We start from the raw sequence: 19,226 nt of genomic DNA on the forward strand, positions 1-19,226 counted from the left end.
GTAGATGCTTACATTTATGAAAGCATACAAATTTACCCTTATATTTTATACTCGCACTTCTCTCTTGTATTTTATCAAATTACACTACAGATGATTATAATGCGTTTGGTGGAACTTTATTCGGACGGACGTGGCAGAATCCAATTAACAACGTCATGCTGTAGTCTATTTTGCAAGGATAGATTTTAACCATCTCCCTGCTGCCTAACTCTGTAACCAATAGGGAGTTGGGTGCCAAACGGCTACTTCAGTATGCTTAAGGTTAAAGGTCCCCTTACCGGGTTGGGAAAGCACTGTGCGAAGACGTCTGTGCAGTTGTACAGGACGGTTTCCAGGCGGCCCACTCGGTGCTTGTACTGTGCCAGTTGGCCGTGGTGTAGGCGGATAGCGTTGTCAATGTCAAGGACCTAGAAAAATGGAAATTAGAAAAAAAGTTTTCATGGCTTATGAACTCCTGAATTCATATAAAAAATGAATTTCCACTTGGCTATGTAGCAAACATAACTTGTTGTTCATAAACCTATCGAGTAAGTGGAACTTTTTTTTTCTTTATTTGTATCATATTTGTTCAAACAATTTCAAATATCAAATTGAATGTTTTACCTGTTGGTCTATCCTCCCTATGACGTCATAAGTGTCGTGCATGGATGCCTCGATTTTGAACATCTGTCTCGATAGAGCCCTATTTCCCAGGGTGCCTTGGCTTTTCTTCTGAACGGCCACCAGAGTCGCGACCTTCTTAGCCAGGGACTCGTACAACCTCTCCAGCTTCTCGTCTTTGTCGATAAGACTTTCGGCCTGGTTCCTGAACAGTTTCATGGCACCGACAAACTGGAAAATGATGTAGAAAATGATATCATATTTAAAATTTTCTTCGATATTGTTGAATATTTTCAGATCCTCTTATAAAGATGTCCGTCGAAACTATCCCTAAATATGAATTCCGCGATCGGTAAACCGCCTTTTGGCATAATACGTCATTCTAATGACATTCAAACTGAACCAAGAAAAAACTACAGGGCAAAAAAACTCATTTTTTTGTGAAGCGTTAACAGGGCTTTACAATGTTGAATATGTAGATTTAGAAACAGTCAAAAAATTGTAATTGAGAAGAGGAATTGCTATCTCAAAACGTTTGTGGCTAACTCCCTTACAACAAAGAAAACATGGTCCAGGAGTTATCACCTCTGTCAAGTCCTCTTGGTGATTTTCCAGAAGGTCTGCAATGCTGTCGTTCATCTTCTGCCATGATGCTGTCACAGACGTGGTCTGGGAATCAGGGTCATCTTCAGTTGACCTACGACCTCTCCGCAGGAGCTCAACGACCTGTTCCAGCGACAGTGTGCTTGATGGAGGCTGATCCTGGTGTAAAGATTCAGACAACAACGTGCTGTCAAATGACATCTTAGCCATAAACATATAGTAATACTACATGGGAACACACAGAGTGACACAGGACACGATTTTGGTCAATTATGAAAAGATCTCCAGGTATCCAGGCAATAAGATGACTGTCTGGCAACTGTATAGATTTTGGAAAACTGGATAGATTTAGGATCTCCTCAAAATCAATCCAGTTACTTGAGTAACCATTCTATGACGTATCGTATTACCTGGGTGTATAATCTTCCGGATGTATAACCTTTATCGACGTTTTAGCTTACCTTACTGGAGTCAAGTTCAGTGTCAGCTTCAGTGGTGTCGATGCTCCTGGACTGCTCTGCCTGCGGTGGCGCCGGTCGCCGCTTGGCGTCGCGCTTGAGCTGTTCCATGTCCTGCTCCAGTCGGTATAGGATAGTGTCCATCTCCGTCATCGACTCGTCCTGAGTCTCGAGCTGTCGCTCTAGCTGCTGGTTCTTTTGTATCATTCTACAAAATAAAATAACATTAAATAATATGTCACAGCAATAATGTCCACAAAGGAATCCACAAGTTCATGAACAAACTCGCGGTACATAATGGTGTTATCTTCGTCATAGGGACTGAAACTGAGTCTCGACCTGTTGCTCTAACTGCTGGTTATTCTGCATAATTCTACATTCAAACTTGCAATCCAATACTTTCAAAGAAAAAACGACAACGTCTCACCATACTTTTCAGTATAACATTTGGTCTTTTTTACTGCTTATAACAGAACCTTCTTACTCACCTTCCGATGGTCCCTCGTTGCTGTGTGAAGAGCTGGTTGACCTGACGCACGTCAGACTTGAGGCGCTTGTGCATGCCGGCCAGAGTGCGCAGGTCCGCGGCGTTACTCTGCATCTCCTCCACCTGGCTCTGGATCTCCTGCAGGTCCTGCGCGATGCTAGACTTCAGCGCAAGTATTCTGAACACAAAACGTTTTCATATTCAGTAAAATATAGGTTGAGTTGCTGGTATTGGCGACAGTTTCACGTGCACTACAGAAATACAAATGCGTCTTTGAAAAATATACTGATCTCTAATTGTCGTAGCAAAAAGGGCAGAAGTTAGTTACAGTAGATTCAGGTTCTATATAGGTTCTCATCGTGTATAATGGCGAGTATATCCAACTGCTAAACGTCCTGTCGAATGGGACAGTAAGTAGCACGAAAGTTGTGCGAGCGATACAAACCAGGATTTTCCCTCTTAACATTCTAATCAAAAAGCAGGTTTTCTAACGATTAGACCACATTGATTTACTGATAAATATAGCAATACATCCTTTCGTCCTAGTGTCTAAATCGGTAAAAGTAGCTCACTTTGCGTTCAGCTGATTAGCGACGCCTCCATCGTCCACGGAGCTGCTTTCCATGTCACTCAATCGGAACTCGAACTGCTGCAGGGCTACAGTCTGCAAAATTTGAGGGATAGACATGACAATGCGATAAAACATTGAACAGTAATTTTCACAATGCACAAGCTGGACGGGGGCCGATATCGACTTCCAACAACCTTTGACCCATTGCTGACGTCACACGTACAGTTAGTCACAATTCCTGAGCGATCGATTGCGAAAGATGGCTGAATAAGACTGAGCCAGTCAGTATAATACTCCAGTGTGTCCAATTCTTCTGAGTTGGAGAACGATTAAAGTGCCCATAAAGTATTTTTCTTTCATTTACTCCAGAATATCATTTGTCAGCTACCTATCCGTTACGTAGTATCTATGTAGTGTCACGTGGTAATCACGTGATGCTCACATGTTGGCACCAACCTGGTTGTTCAGACCCTGTTGCACGCGCTCAGCCTTCAGGTCCACCCCGTTGAACTTCTTCGTTAGGTCAGCGAACGTACTGGTCAGTTGGTCCGTCTTGCTCTGGATCTTCTGGAGCCAGACGCTCTGGTTACCTATCCTGGACTGAAACTGAGAATTCGAGCCCTGCAGTTTCTGCAGGACATCCGACTGGCGCAGTATGTGGGTCTCCTGTTCGTCATTCTTCACTCGCTGCTCACGGATGGAGTCCTATAAGTCATTGATTAAAGATAGTAAGGAATATGGAAAAGTTACAGTTAGACTTCTATTACTGTCCCGTCATAACAAAAGTTTAAAGTCTAGAAGTGTAATGCATGCGGCTTTTCCATAAACAGGGCTGACAGGTATCTTCTTCCGTCGAACTCAAAGCGTACGTAATGCTTGAAATGAAGCGTAATGCTTTTTTGGTAGATGATAGTTTATAGTCAAGCACAGCGGGTCGCCCCTTCTTTTCTCCATAGGTGTGGTGGGTACTTCTATGCTTGAGGCGTACGTCTGATGAAGCTCCCTCATATACGAGGCCATTGGATTTACGTCACCATCCGAAATTACGAATTCAATCCCTTACAGCATGTCCGAGCTGAGGCCGACTCTAGGATAGAACATATGAAACTGAATCTGACCGAATTTTCCGCTAGCGTGCGCTGGAACAAGCCCATCTTCAGGTCCAGCTGCCGTTCCCCCCGTGTCTCCTGCCGGGCCTTCCGGGCGAGCTCGTTCCGGATGGTGTTGGTCATGGTGCGGATCCGGTACACTGTGTTGGTCTGGTTGTACATGGACGCCTCCAGTCGCTGGGTGGCGCGCTGGGCCGCCTGCATGCCCTGGTTCAGGTTAAAGGCCACCTGAAGGAGAGAAAGTCAAGATTTGAAGAGAGAAATTGAACATTTTAAGATGACTCAATCAAGATGGTGAATGCCGGATCAACTCAGGGCTTAATATAGGGAACCACGCAGGTCTGTACACCTTAGTATGCGGAGTAAACCTTGATTATTCTAAATTTACAGGGTTTCTATGTAGATTGATTCTAAGTTCGTATGGAATATCAATTCTTATCCATTTTCACCAAGTTAGACTATCATTTTTATACGCGCTTTATGACTGTATACTAATATTCTTCCCAGCTAAAATCCAGTTCCTGATTTTGGTCTGTTTGTTTCTTTGTAATCAGATTATTTTCGTTGATTTTTTAGCAGAATGAGGGACAAAACATTTTACTGTATCCTACCTGTTGTAGTCCTCCCCTAAGGTTCTCGTCTCCCGCCTCCAACAGCTGCAGCTGTCTCCGCAAATCCAAGATGTCTGCCGTTCTGTTGTTCATCCCCTCGCGGAAGTTTCTCTGTTCTACAAAAACGAAAGGAGGGATATACCGTTCAAACAAACGACTAAGCAGGGGACTGAAAGAACGGAAGAACAAGAAGTTCCTGTGAGCGAAACTGTGGTCGCATGCTTTTTCTTCCTTTCATAGAACACAAGAATCTGTACTATGATTTTGACCCATGTAAACTCACCATTTTGGGAGACGCTTACGAGGCAGACCTAGTAAAACTGGCTAAACATTGTAGTGGACAACAGAAAATCTTTGAAGAAACAATATCAATCCTGAAGAACAGAGAAATGGCCACCAAGAATGGTGCATGATGCTGTGAAGGAGACGAAGAAACATGGGCACAGACCACTGAAATTATTAAACAGACATTATCAAGAACAAGTGGAAACTCACCCAGGGTAAGGGTATTGATATTTGTTGCCTGATCATTAATCATGCCCCCTTGCTGGTCCGTCTTGTCCTGCAGGTTTGAGATCTCCTCAGAATGCCTCTCCACCCGAGCTGTCATCCTCTTTCCGTTTCTCTCCAGCTCAACCAGGTCTATACGTGCTCGGTTCATGTCCTTGCGTAGCGCATCTGTTGGGAAAATAACAAAAATAAGATTATACCTACTAGAGTGACACACATTAAAAGAGAGTGTCTAATCTCAATTTTTGACAGTAAGGACGGTTGAAAACAACTCTCGGTATAATAATATAGCATCGAAATCGTACAAGGCAAACGTTCAGAACCCAATACTGATAAAAAAACTGTTCTAGCTGCTGTGGCATTACCATACAGTGTGAATTGCTGTACGTGAATCCCTTAGGCTAACTTGCTTATCACTTTAAAACTATCAAAAACGACGCACCTGCAAGAGGTACAAGATTCTCCAGGTCCTTAGAATGGTCCTTGGAGTTTGCCTGCAGCCGGTCTGTCCGAGTGTCCAGACTTAGTATGGTATCGTTTTGTAGGGCGACCTGCAGCTCCAGCATACCCTGCCTGGCAACCCAGTCCGTGATTTCCGACGCGTAGGTCTGCACAAAAAGTACGAGGGGTCCATGAGAAGATCGTGTCAACTCATTAAAATAAACTTGTATGTCACAATACGGTCACATGAAATACGTTGACATTTACAGTGGTACTGGGTACACTCATTAATCACAAAACGGTCAATTCGTTAAAATATGGTAGCTAAAATGGATATATCACATATTACCAGCTTTAAAACTTGAGAAATCATCATACAGTCATATGTTAGACATGTATACAAGCATAAAATCACTAAGATGCTATGGAGATCAGCTCTTATGCTTCAGTAGCTTCAATGCGCGTAGCAGGGAAAACAAGAATGAAAAAAATATGTACCACACTTTGAAAAGAAAAAGACCCGCAATATTCTAATTTGAAACAGCCGACTTACCGCCAAAGTTGCCTCCACATTTTCCTTGAGTAATACCGCCAGTTCGGCGCTCTTACCCAGCAGGGTCTTCTCCGTACGGTCCACCTTACTGGCCAACGTGCCGACCTCGACCTTCATATCGTCTATCTGCTCGGTATGCTGGTCTGCTTTCTGCGTGACAAGCACGTGATAGTCACGTGGTTATCACATGGACACTTAAGGACGCTTTGGTACCAAATATCATATCATATCACTTGGCACATAACTACAGTATGTTTTGTGAACAAATAGAAATGTCAACTTAGAAAAAAGCTAAGATGGGCCCAAATGTTCGACTGGTAATAATAGTTGCAGTATCTGCTGTTGGGCATATAATAAAGTCAATCAAGCTTCAATCAAGAGTCAACTTCTCTTTGTACCTCAGCATTCTTTGCCGATAATGGATGGTGCGTTACCAGTTGCGATTATAGGACATTGCTGTTACTGGATTTTACTGTCACTTGGCTCGTCTAACATCTATAACCATCCAGGACCATGCTAATTATAAGGGTGTCAACCAGCGGCATATACCAGCACTATTTCACGTAAAAAAAGTAAAGATCCCATAACCAGGAATTAAACCAGTGACTTCTCGATCCCGTGTCCACTATCCTAACCACTCAGACCTCTACAAGTTCAGAGACCAAAATGTTCACCTGTTTGAAGTACTGGTTGAGTTCCTCCACGGATCTAATGGAGTTCTCGTGGTTCCTGGCCCGACGCGCGAGCCCGGACAGGCTGGCGGTGTGGTCCCCCAGCGTGCTCTCCTGCTTCCGGTTCCGGAGTTGCAGCACGTTGATCAGCCTGTTCAAATCTATGTCCTGCGTAGAAGACAGAAATCGGAGCACTAAAACATTATGCAGTGCAATTTGATTTCATTTGTGGTGCACCGGTGAAAAATATCTATATTAATGTTCATGATTGGATGTCCCTGTAGCTCATTTTTTAGCATGCTAGTCTTAGCCTTAGTTGGTAGTTGGGACACTTCGGTTCGAATCCGGGGAATGGCATTCTGGTTGGAGCCGCTTTCGTCTTTTGAGAGGGACGTAAAATGGGGGTACTGTGATCGAGGAGGTGCTTCGAGTACGTTAAAAGGCTCTACAACAGCTTCATTACTCAGATGGGTACCAACTGGCTGTACTTCAGAATAATTATTCACTCAAATTAACCTTGTTCCTGTTACTTAGTGTCCTATCCCAAGCAAAGTTGATTGCAAAAGGATACCTTGGTAAGGAGAAGGTTAAAGTGCATGATATGCAAAAGGTTATGCGAGATACTCTAGAAAATGGCACAAAGACGGAAGAGTGTCGACAGCGACAATGGAGAATAACAAATCTGGCCAAATGAAATATCTCAGCCCACTACCATGTTCTTGAATAAGCATTGGTCACGAAGGTGTAACTCGATGATCACGTTCTTCGCACGTGATGGCAAATTGATAACAGCGCACATGATACTGTAAACAAACCGACCTTTTTGTCCAGCAGGCCCATCTTGTACTGGAAGTCTTGCAGCGTGACGTTCTGTTCCCTGATGTCATCACCAATGTTGCTGATTTTGTCCTGGATGTCCGATACTGTGTTGATGTTGTCGTTCAGTACACTCTCCAACATCTCTCCCAGACTCTGGCAAATGGACAAGAAAAGATTATGTTAAGTTGAATGTAACGTTACCTCAACTTGGTACAGTTTGGTGTCTTGCTTCTCTTGTCACGTTACGGACGTTACAAGACGGGGATGTGCCATGGCCAGGTCCACCTGTCCACATAGACCAGATTTCATCGTTCCCCTGTATGGTCTTCTTGGACAGTTTTGAATCTAATCTAAAACATCAGATAAACCTACCTCAAGCTGGTACAGTTTGGTATCCTGTTCCCTCGTCGTGTTGCGCACGTTCCGGACGTGCTCCTGCAGCCTGCTGACGGCGGTGGATAGGCGGCGATCCGACTTCTGGTACTGGGCCACGTGTTGGTACAGATCATCCTTCACCTGAGGTGAAAAAAAGTAAGCCAACAAGCAATTGAACTGGTTTACATGATTTCTGCAACGAAATTGTGCGCACGGGGCTGTCTCCAGCTTTCAATTTTTAAAACTTCAGGACGTAGGTCAGTCACAGCACTACAAAAAAGGCTCGGTCTTTGAGGCGTCGCCAAAATCCACCTGTCTGCTTGTGGATTGGCAATACTATGACACAGTTTCAGCTGACTGCAATGTTTGGGGAACAAATGGGGGTAATAGTACAGTGCAGTGAAGTGAATGTAGAAACATGACCATCGGTCTTAACAAACTTCTTGTCACAATGGCAACATGCTAACGTCCGGGCTTGAGACCCATTCCTTTCTTTCTTCTGCCCATTATAGTCTAGGCGATTGGTGCAAAATATAGCTAGAATTGTTCAAATTGTGGTAAAAGCATGAAACTTGATATGGTGAACCCTGAGTATGTACTTAATACTTTCAAGGAAGGAGCCAATTCGAAAAGCAGGTTTCTTAGCAACTTTCCCTGAAAATAGCTACATTTTAAGTTGTCTAACAGTCCTACCTGAGCGCCAGCCTCTTCTAGCTGTGTAAGATCGCGGGACTGCTGCGTGACAGACGTGGAGATGGTGTCCAGTTTGTCCTCCAGACGGGTGATCTGCGTGAACGGGTTGCGCAGGTCGGTGGCCGAGCTGAGGAGGTTGTTACCTGTAGAATGGAACCAGGGTAGAAATTATCATATGGTATTTTTATCAGGCATCTAGGTAAACAATCTAGATTAGGCATCTAGGTAAACAATCTTTAAATACAAATGAATCTCTTGATAAGAAACTGAATACGATTTGAAAACGTTTAAACGTTTAGGAAGTCCAGAAGTGATACCCGTATCTCACTTTAATAGTTAGTTGTAGAGATTGAATTGTCTTTAAGTATGATATGGTGTATTTCTTTTTCTCTTGAAGTTTTGTTTACAATAGAAGAAAAATTCATGTAAGCTTCATCAGAGGCTAATAATTTTCTGTTCTGCCCACACCATATGGTGTATAGAGCGTCGGCAAGATCCGTTCTTATATTCTTTGGGTCACACAGCTATGCAGGTACTACAGTCCTCTGGTACATGGAATAATTCAGATGACGTCATTATCTATCTGTTGAATTATCAAACTGCTGAGTAGTCCCATTCAACTCTGTCGACTAGTTTTTTTTTTAATGAGGGCCCAGTATACACAAATGTAGAATTAAAGTATGCATTAAAACTACAGAAAATACGCAAGAAAGAACCTGACCTATTCCAATGGCGTCGTTAGGTAAGAACACCAGCTTGATCTCGTCGATGGCGTTCTCCAGCACCCTGTCCCGGAGTTTCAGCCTGGTGAGCGTCTGGGTGTGGTTCCCGGTGAGAGACTGCTGGGTCCGTATCAGAGTCCGCAGGTAAGAAATCCTGTTACTCTGCTCGCTAAGACTTGTCTCGTGTCTAGGAAATAAGCAACACGAAACAGACTTGAGAAAACTATGGCATATGATTGCGCAGAGTCGATATGGGCCCTAAAAGAGGGAGGGATTATGAAAAAAATTGACGGAATACATCACATTACTCCATTGTTTTCTGAAAAGAGAAAGGCTTACACGAAGTTTTTTGAAAACAAAAACGTTTTAGAATTATGTGAGACTGATAGGTAATGATATTACTAATATTGCACACGTGTCTATAGCTTTGTTAACTATTCAATAAGAAAATGAGATAACGTTTTTAAATGACTGCAGATTCACACAATTACACTAAAGGTAAACTCTGAGAAGATTTAACCCTACAGGATCCTAGAAAACAGCACATTGTTTCATTGTATCTTTACTGTTTTAATTTCGTGTACGGAGTTTGCATGTATATTTTCGGCCTGTGTATTTGTTTGGGTTGGTGTCTGTTCATGTTTATTTGAGTGACAGGAAGTTAGTGGGAAGAGTGCAACAAAGATTAGACTTGTTGTGTTCACCTGTTGATGACAGTGCGGTATTCTCCCAGCAGGTCCCTGAGACGGCCGTCCTCCTGACGTAGCTGCCGGTCCACCTCCTGCAGGTTCCTGATCTCCGTGGTGTGGTTACGGATGTCCTGGGTCAGGTTCCCTATGGCAGAGTCGCGCCGCTTGAACTCCTTCTGCGTTCTGTTTCATAAGAAGGTGAATTGCATTAGCAGTTATTAACTTAATCTAAGGACCCCTGACCTCTTCCCTTGAACTCTTGAAAAACGGCCTCGGCCGAATGAGTGTATGTTTTGCATACTTTCAAGGTTAAACAAAGGTTGAAAAAAATGCATGTTACAGACAGCACAGCATTGCACATTTGTGGCGTCGAATCAGTGGCTATGCTAAGGGACATGAGATCGAGAGGTCACGAGTTTGATTCCTGGTATTTATGGCTAGACGTTGTGTCCTTTGTAAAGGCACTTTATACGAATTGTCTCACTCCACCCAGGTGTAAAAATTGGTACCTGACTTCGTTGGGAGGTAAAAGGCGGTGGAAGCAGAAGGTCAGACTCTGATTTTCGATAGCCCCTCTTCTCTCTCTCTGTCTCTCTCTGTATCTCCCTCTCTCTTCCTCTATCTTTCTCTCCCCTTCTTCCCTCCCTGCCCCCTCTCTCCCTCCCCCTCTCTCCTTACGGTCTTAAAAAGGCCTTTATCTTTACCCTTATTTTTACGGAACATGCACACTGCACGTATTTGAAATCATTGACTACACACTACCTGATGTTTAGGTTGTTGAGCGTCCCCTCCACATCACTGCGCAGGTCCGTTATAGCCTGCCCTGCCGAAGTGAACGACTGTCCCAGATCGGTGGCCCTGGATTGCAGCTTCTCTATGGAGCTTCCCTGAATGATGATCCGCCTGTCGTTGGTGTTCATACGTCTGTCGTGCGCTGACAGCTGCGATCTCAACATGTCGAACAAGTTGCTGTGATTTTCGAGGGTGGTGTCAATCTCCGTGATGGAGTAATTCAGTCCTCCAATCATCTGATGGTTGACGGCGGTCCTAGGGGAATTTGTAGAACAATTAAGCCCAATAGAACTTGTAACCAATATATCAATATTTATACAGAACATACAGCACAACTACAATGTCCTGTCGACATGATGTATAGCACTTCAGTACGGTAGGTTTACTTAGCATTGCCATGCAGTTGAATCTTAGATTTAACAATATTAAGCCCCCCTCTTACTGGACCCGCGGCATGCTGGCGGCGTCGCTGCGTCCTAAACTGGATTTGTGTTACCCTTGACTTTATAATGGTCATATTATTCAAAACGTACAAGTATGAACAAAAAACACAGAAAGCTGAAGAATATTCGTTTTTTGTCGATGAAATTCGTTGAGTGCTTTGTCAATTCGATCGGCCGCAGCGACGCCGCCAGCGTGTCTGCAGACGTGAGAGGGGGGCTTTACGTAAAGCCTACATCATATAGTCGTGCAGTAGAGAATTGAGAGGTTTTAAAGAAGCGCCACCTGTCGGTGATGTTGCGGAACTGCTCCTCCATGAGGACGTGTCGTACAGTCGATACAGTGCGCAGGCGCGATACAAGGTCCTCCAGACTCCTATGGTCCTTCCGCAGACGGAGGAGAGTCGAGTTGACGGAGAACAGATCACCGGCAAGCCTGTTCTGCCGCGTCCGCAGGAAACTGTCGTCCACAGTCAACTCCCGTACTCTTTCCTGGACGGATTACAGAATAGCACAAAAAAGCAAAGACGTCACTTTTAAGTCATATTTTTGCTAGGGTCGGTCGGGTACCGGAAACCCAACATGTCAACATTTTTCCTATGGCTAACTATACAACTAAGAGGTACCTAAAGTTCCACAGTTATATAGGTAAATATATCAGAGAATGTTTAGACATTAGAACTAGTAGAGTAAGTGATACATGTACATTAAACTCAACATGTTGAATTGCTTATATACCTGTACGCAGGTTAATCCCTTTGTATCCACTTGTTTGTTTTCATGTATAGACATTACGAAGGTCGCTGTACTTTTGTTGTGCCAATAAAGAATGTTTATATATAAAAGTATAACAGGTTTGAGTTATGGCATTTCCGTGGTGAGTTCATGACCGTTACTGACCTCCGCCTCATCCGACCGCCGTTGCTCCTGAGACAGCATCAGGTCCAGACCAGAGATGTCGCTCTCGAACTGGGAGTCCTTTTGCTCCAACGATGATATCTTCAACGTGTTGCTTTTGACAAGCTGGCCGACCTACAGTACAAGAGTGGTAACGCCATTGTATAACACGCAACACTTGAATCTTTGACTAAGATGATAAGCCATCTACTGCGGGGCAGGCACACAGTGTGGGATAACGAGAGGTATGAACAAGCTCTCGAACTGGGAGTCCTTTAGCTCCAACGATGATATTTTCAACGTGTTGCTTTTGACAAGTTTGCCGACCTACAAGAGCGGTAACGCCAGTGTATAAAACCCACCAATTAAAACGTGAAAGTTTGCATGAAGATACTGTATCAATACAAACATTTCTTTGATCTATAATTAATAAAAGATAACATTACCGACTACAAAAGCCTAAGCACACTGTATGTAATAGCACGAGGTATGGGCTGGATCAGTTGTGACTTCCATACTTTTGACAGTGACTATACTCCTTTGTGTGATAAGAGAAAGATATGCTGCAATGAATGGGCTTGAAAGTAGGTTGAAATCGAGAGGTAAAATCCTAATACATTTTCGTAAAGATCAACATTCTGCCTCTCTTGAACCATTTCACGATTTCTTGGTCCTTCTAATCGATTAAGTTAGTATACAAATACTCTAACCTGCTGAACTCGCCGTCCAACTGTACCAATCAATTCGGTGTTGTTTCTGATGGACAGTCTCAGTCTCCGGTCTGCCTCCTGCGCCTGCGCAAGACTGTCCGCGTGTAGTGTCGTTGTATTGGTCAGTCGGGAGATGACGTCATTCTGCTTCTTTAGAGAGCTGTCCAGACTTATGATGTCAGCAGATATGTAGCGGGCTTTGTTCTCTAGACCTATTTGGTGACAAAGATGTTATGTTATAATTTTGTCACAAGTTTATTTTGTCTATCATACTGATGATTTTATTTTTTTGTAGACTGGGCCCCATTGGAAATCAGTTTTCCTGAATTGAATGGGACACCCAGCTGTCTGAAAATTCAGAAAATAAATGAATATCAATTTTTGTATTCATTTCTTTTACTTTGTACCGGTGATTAATGACTTGTCAGTCTTCTTTATTTGATTGGTTTTCTTTAACTTCTGTCAATATCTATACTTCATTTGATCATGTCATTTTATTAGTTAGCTAGTCCGTTCATTTTTTCTTATGTTCTTGTGCATCTGTAACGATTTACTTTTTCTTTTGCTTAATCTTATTTGCTTATGTATGCATATATGTATATGTTATAATCAACAGCAATTGATATGATAATACCTATAATCTCAGTTTGGGGGAAACCCACGAAAAAAAAGAAGGATTTTGGTCCCCCCTGGATGCTCTTTTTCTCTGATATTACTGAATGATTTCTTTCTTTATGTGTGCAAATAAACATTAGACAAACAATGAACAAACCTAACAGTAGGCTGGTGTGGTTGCCGGCTGTCGACTCCAGCTCCTCTATAATGTTCACATGGTTGTTCACCACGTAGTCGACGCTCTCCAGATCCTCTTCTATCCTGTAGATCATACTCAGCTGATCCTCGATGTCCTTCTCCGCTCGTTTCTCGAAGGTCTTGAGTTCCCTCAGGTCGGCGTTATGTTGAGAGATTCTCCGGCGACTGCTCGAGCTCTCGCCCTCCATGCTCTGGATGCGGCGCGCGTAGTTGTAGAGGGTGTTGTTGACAAACAGGAGTCCGTTGCCCAGTTCGTATAGCTGGTTCTCTGCGATCATATACATGTATAACACTGGTTACTTCAAAGCCACTTTCAGATTGAAAACACATGTTCATGAAGAGCTTCATCTTTACTTATTACCGAGTTTACAATGAGGCTTTACAGTACTAGTGCTCTCTCTTCCTTTGTCATCTTCAATAAGGGTGAAGCATTATGCTTTTTCAAGTAGCTAGTAATGCAACGCGGCTTCGCTTCGGCTCGCATTTGAAAAAGCATCCGTATTTATAAGGGCATCTATATTTCCGCTATAAGAATTCTAATTGTGCGCGCGGATACTCGTAATTTTACCTGTCTTCTTTCTTCTCATTTTAACTCACAGAAGTCTCTTAAATCTTAACTGTCTTTCTCGTAGCCGTTTACTGACGACTTTTGACGATTTCTCATATACAACATACCTATCACGTCGATGAAAGGTTAGACATCCAGGTAATACGATACGCCAAATAACAACATACCTATTCTCAATCGGCTGGACAGGAAGGCGTTCAGCGTGGTGTAGTTCTGCACGGACGACCCCAGGCTGCTGATAGCCTCGATCTGGGTGCTTAGGACACGCTCGAAGTTCGACACGCGGCTACGCTCGGAGGACGAGGTCTCCAGAAGACCCCGGATGTCTCGCGAGTGTTCGTTGACGGTTTCGTTCATCTTGGTCATCGCCATGGCAACCTAAAACACATTGATGTAAACGTTAGAAAAAAAGATTTGTAAATATATTGAGTGTTTTTCTTTATTGACACATACTGGCCAAAAATTTTATATAGTCAATGTGTCCAAGAAGACCACTCAGGGGCCAATAGAATCTGGTCCGTGTGGACAGGTGGAACACTATAGACAGGATTCTTCAATTTTTGCGTCAATGGGGAAAAAAGTGTCAACGGTTTGACTGCAGCGCATGTACATCATGTTGTACGATGTCCATTATGTTTCTATAAAGTCTGACTGGCTACGTAATTTTTAGACCTTTCTTTTCATATTTCTATGTACCTTCTACCTGTAGTTATACCTTACCTGCACGACGGAGTCCTTGATCTCTACATCCTCCAGCTTGAGGTCAGCAATGGTGTTGTACTGTTCGGATAGTGACGTCTCCACGGTGGAAGTCTGCAGGCTCAGGCGCGATATGGCCGAGTTGTGCTCAATCTGAGTGGTCTACAGAATGATAGAATAGCTTCATCATTCATAGATAAGCTACTTGGTTAATCGCTATCTCCATTCTACGTCAAAAACGAAAAAATGTTGTAAAACGAGAAGCATTTAGAATGTCGAAATTCAGAAACTACATATGACGTTCCACAAAGATTTTATATGAAAATCGTATGCTTTGTTATATCTTTACTTCAGTCATTAAGCACAGTAGAAATATATCATCATGTACAGTACTGGGCATGTACATACATCATTAAACATTTTGATATATATCATAGAATATATTTTGCAAGTTCTTGCCCGATCGCCAATGCAATAACAACATTTAACAGGTCATACTTTCGAAAAAATATACAGACAGTGCAAGCGAACAACTGTGACAAGTAGAAGAAAAGTACAATTCTAACAAGAACTACAATTAAACTTTGATGACGATTTTTCCTTTCCAGTGTCTGTCTGAGTTCCAAGTTTTAAGCATAGCAAGTGAAAGAAATATATAGCTAAAAGCATACCCTAAGCCGTGCGACCCGTTTCTCCAGTAGAATGTCAGTCTTGGTGAGGTTCTGCAGCGCCCTCTGTGTGCGGGTTGCCTCCACCTTCAGTGACGTCAGACCCGTGTCCTGGTCACGGATGGTCGCCTCGTGATTGTCTGAGATACTCTCCAAAACTGACACGATCCTACAGTAGGGAAGGGACAGGGAAGCATCAGCATTTATCATGTAATCTATGCTTCATATGGATTGATTCAATCAGATAAATTAGCGTAGAGTTTAGTTTTTAGTTATATAGAATTCTCTAAGCCAAGACAAATATTTGTCTTGATGCTTTGTACTGTTCTCAAGAACTTTCCATATATTGTACCGTTGCAATTGTAGTGCAATTAAGTTTTATTGATAGATGATTGATACTGATACTGATACTTTATTTCCTCCATTAGATATCATACAATGAGTATGTAGCTACTCTTCCTGGAGTACAACAAACATACATCTGACAGACTACGTAAACTTACTACATCATCATCATCAAAATTAACTAGCTTATACACATATGCCTTGATATCTCCTGCCTAAACATGCTCTGTGTTGCGGTTTGTATCCGATGTGGCAAACTGTTCCACATAGATATGGATCTCTACATGAAAGTCTTTTTCATGGCATTGGTTTTAGGTGATTGATTGGTAAATTAATTGGTTGATCTTATCAGCTCCGTGTACGAAGGCATTGTTTTCGGTATGTCTATTTGTCTATGATACATATGATACAGGCACGTCTCACCACAGAGTGACAGGAAGTGAGGGCAAAAGGTCAAAGTTGCGGGAGTGTTAGGAAGTAGCGTTCAGAGGTGGTACAGAAACATAAAATAGGATTTATGAGCTTACAAATATCAAAATTATCCTTTTAAACAGTGGAAAATGCATAGAGCACAATAGCTACAAAGCGGACTTTCAGTCGATTGCAGCGATATTTTGAAAAGTGAAATCCATCTTAATCCTCACCTGCCGAGTGCCTGTAGCGTGTCGGAATGTTTCCTGGTCTTCCTATCGAGCTCCAGGACTGTCAGATTCAGCTGCTGCCGGCCGTCTGTGGCGGTTGAGGCTAGTAGAAAAATATACACGAGTCAGATATTTACATTCTAAACACAGAACGGTATTTAGCAACTTTGTTGTAATGAAGCTCTTACTAGTAATCCGCTTATCTCCAAGTAGATCGATCTGTGGCAATGTAGTAGCAAAAGGGCCAACGAGCTCGAGTATCTCCGGTGATTTTGGATACTTTGGTTTGCCTTTTTGATACTGCCTTGCCACCGATAGATCTGATTGGAGATTAGCAATATGTGACAGTAATGTAGACTTAGAACTATGGACCGGAGAAAAGATGGCGACCAAAGGGCTGTCAGAATACCGAAATGGCAGCGCCCGTCGATGGCGAAGAGTTTAATACAGGTTTTGCTATGGCGAACCAGGGAAAAGACCGGAAAAAAGACCGTTCTTCCTCACCTAATGTTGCCAGTCGCCCTAAGCTGTCAGTATGACTGGTCACAGTGATCTCCACAGCGCTCAGGTCTTCCCTCAGGATCCTGATGTCATCGCCGACCGTCGTGAGCGCGGTCTGGGCCTTGTAGATGCCGTCGCTTTGCTGGTCACGTGCGTCCTGTAGCGCCCGGATATCCACCGAATGCGCCTCCGTCATGTTGTGTAGCCGCATCAGGTCTCCTCTGGCCTCGCGCTGCAGGTTCAAGAACAGTTTACACAAATCATCGTATAAAAACGTTTGTCATACACAACAAGTGAACGTCTGTCACCTTCCTGAGGACTATACTTTTTTCCTTATCATCATGCATTTTTATTAGTCGACGAAGGTAAGACATATCCAGGTAATAAGATACAAAAGAAAACGGTCACTTAAGCAACTGGACAAATTTTGGAAACAGTCAGACGGTTCTACTTCACATTGCAGTATAGGTGTCACTGCTGCAGTGTGAAGAATGCGGTCCCAAACGTGACTGAATGTATAGCCTCTCTAATCACGGTTCATGAATGGATTTCCTGATTCAACGACTGCATCTTTAAATCTCTATCACTATTCAGGGACAGAATATTGTATGTAGTTTGAACAGGCAGCTCAAAAGCTCAAAAGTACTGTATTTTGGAAGCCTCCTAGCACAACACGTAACAGACGGTACATGTCTCTGTACGCAGACATTGACACTGACAATACTTGGCGTTTTGCTATTAATGATATCATATAGTATGCACACTGGCATGTACATGTACTATAAGAAATGCAGCACTATTTTTACCCGTTTCGGGAGGGAAAACTATAGAAGACGAACCTGTATGATGTCCATGATGTTTGAGACATCCGCCTTTTCCTCCAGGAGATTGCGGACATCTCGTATGAACAGGCTGTGTTTGTCCAGAACTGAAAACTGCTCCTGTAAACAAGCAATGATAAGCACAATTAGAAATACATTAATCACTGTGCCCTTTTTGCCTTATCATCATGTATTTTTATACGTCGGTGAGGGTTAGATATCCAAAAGAAAACAGTCACTCAAGGCAACTGGATAGATTTGGTAATCGGTCAGACTTTTCAGGTAGAATCCATCACCTTTCGTCAGTCTGACAGTTTCCAAAATCTATCCAGTTGCATGAGTAACTGTTTTCTTGCCAATCACGCTTTGTATTACTGACTGAGTATTACTGCAATGGGATTGTTTAACTTAGAAATTTTCGGTATAGGAGCGTCGTTTCCTTACCTTATTTTCACGCTGCAACAAAAGTATGCTGCTGTTTTGGTTCTTGCTGTTGGCGTCGATTTCGAACAGCTTCTTCCTGAGCTCGGACTTGGTGACGTAACTTCCGTCCAGGTTGTCTATGCTGGAGGCCAGCTGCTCGTACTCGGCGAAGTGCGTGTAGGTCTCCCTCTGCAGGGTCTGCAGGTTGGCCCGCAGACGGCCTAGGTTCAGCGCCTAAGGGGAGAAACACAGTAGTGACGGTTGGTATTGACGGTAGCCTGATAACCATATCATCGGGGGCTCCCCAGTGTCTCTACGGTGATGGGAGTGATGCTCACTCGCCCGGCCCAGTATTTATAGGACAAGATAGGTGACATTCAGGCAAGAGACAAAAGTAGACGTGCATGCATGGCTTCCTCACCTTGATATCTAACGATTAGTTTGTATTTATTTATCTATTTATTTATTGATTGATTGATTTATCAATTTATTTCATCATAAGACGGTTGAGTTGACCCTTCAACTTGTCTTCACGTTGATTTCCAAGGGGGCCCAGCATATACAAGACATGACATATAACATTTCCCCCAGGAGACAAAAGTGGACGTGCATGGCTTTCTCACCTGGAAGGAGGTTTCACAATCAAGAAGAACCATGTTGAGTAGTCTTGATATTCAACGATAAGTTAGGAAGCCTTCCTCACCTGGTCCGCAATGCTGTCTTCTAAGCTGTCATCTCTCAACACCATCTGTGTGATGGCCCTGCTGTGGTTCTTGATGTCGAACTCCAGTTTGACCAAGGCGCCCTTCAGGACGCCCAGCTGCTGACTGTGGTTGCCCAGGAGGCTGGAGGTGTTCAGCATCTGGATGGTGTGTCCGTTCACTATCTTCTGCAGGCTCTGAATGCCAACGTCCTGGGAGGCGGAGGACTGGCGGAGCTTGCCCAACGTCTTGTCGTGGCTCTTGACTTGACCCTTCAGACTGTCAATGGCATCTC

At 43.3% G+C, this 19,226-nt stretch overlaps 1 protein-coding gene across 1 annotated transcript in view; it reads right to left on the bottom strand.

Annotated features, from left to right (window-relative positions):
* Nucleotides 1–19,226, bottom strand: part of LOC136422223 (uncharacterized) — a 33,611-nt gene that overhangs the window by 3,326 nt on the left and 11,059 nt on the right. The window contains exons 13-43 of the mRNA XM_066409869.1: nt 18,934–19,225; nt 18,252–18,464; nt 17,826–17,927; nt 16,990–17,218; nt 16,489–16,588; nt 15,503–15,668; nt 14,853–14,993; nt 14,300–14,510; nt 13,524–13,832; nt 12,752–12,963; nt 12,045–12,176; nt 11,431–11,636; nt 10,675–10,959; nt 9,928–10,095; nt 9,223–9,410; nt 8,502–8,644; nt 7,806–7,949; nt 7,434–7,586; nt 6,618–6,782; nt 5,944–6,093; nt 5,392–5,557; nt 4,935–5,117; nt 4,440–4,555; nt 3,838–4,056; nt 3,176–3,424; nt 2,721–2,812; nt 2,150–2,326; nt 1,665–1,869; nt 1,186–1,362; nt 604–831; nt 279–407 (exon numbers count right to left, since the gene is read on the bottom strand). Coding sequence (XP_066265966.1) covers nt 279–407; nt 604–831; nt 1,186–1,362; nt 1,665–1,869; nt 2,150–2,326; nt 2,721–2,812; nt 3,176–3,424; nt 3,838–4,056; nt 4,440–4,555; nt 4,935–5,117; nt 5,392–5,557; nt 5,944–6,093; nt 6,618–6,782; nt 7,434–7,586; nt 7,806–7,949; nt 8,502–8,644; nt 9,223–9,410; nt 9,928–10,095; nt 10,675–10,959; nt 11,431–11,636; nt 12,045–12,176; nt 12,752–12,963; nt 13,524–13,832; nt 14,300–14,510; nt 14,853–14,993; nt 15,503–15,668; nt 16,489–16,588; nt 16,990–17,218; nt 17,826–17,927; nt 18,252–18,464; nt 18,934–19,225 — 5,650 coding nt within the window. The remainder of the gene's footprint in view (nt 1–278; nt 408–603; nt 832–1,185; nt 1,363–1,664; nt 1,870–2,149; nt 2,327–2,720; nt 2,813–3,175; nt 3,425–3,837; nt 4,057–4,439; nt 4,556–4,934; nt 5,118–5,391; nt 5,558–5,943; nt 6,094–6,617; nt 6,783–7,433; nt 7,587–7,805; nt 7,950–8,501; nt 8,645–9,222; nt 9,411–9,927; nt 10,096–10,674; nt 10,960–11,430; nt 11,637–12,044; nt 12,177–12,751; nt 12,964–13,523; nt 13,833–14,299; nt 14,511–14,852; nt 14,994–15,502; nt 15,669–16,488; nt 16,589–16,989; nt 17,219–17,825; nt 17,928–18,251; nt 18,465–18,933; nt 19,226) is intronic.

The sequence above is a fragment of the Branchiostoma lanceolatum genome, chromosome 16 (assembly GCF_035083965.1).
Source record: "Branchiostoma lanceolatum isolate klBraLanc5 chromosome 16, klBraLanc5.hap2, whole genome shotgun sequence".
Lineage (NCBI taxonomy): Eukaryota > Metazoa > Chordata > Leptocardii > Amphioxiformes > Branchiostomatidae > Branchiostoma > Branchiostoma lanceolatum.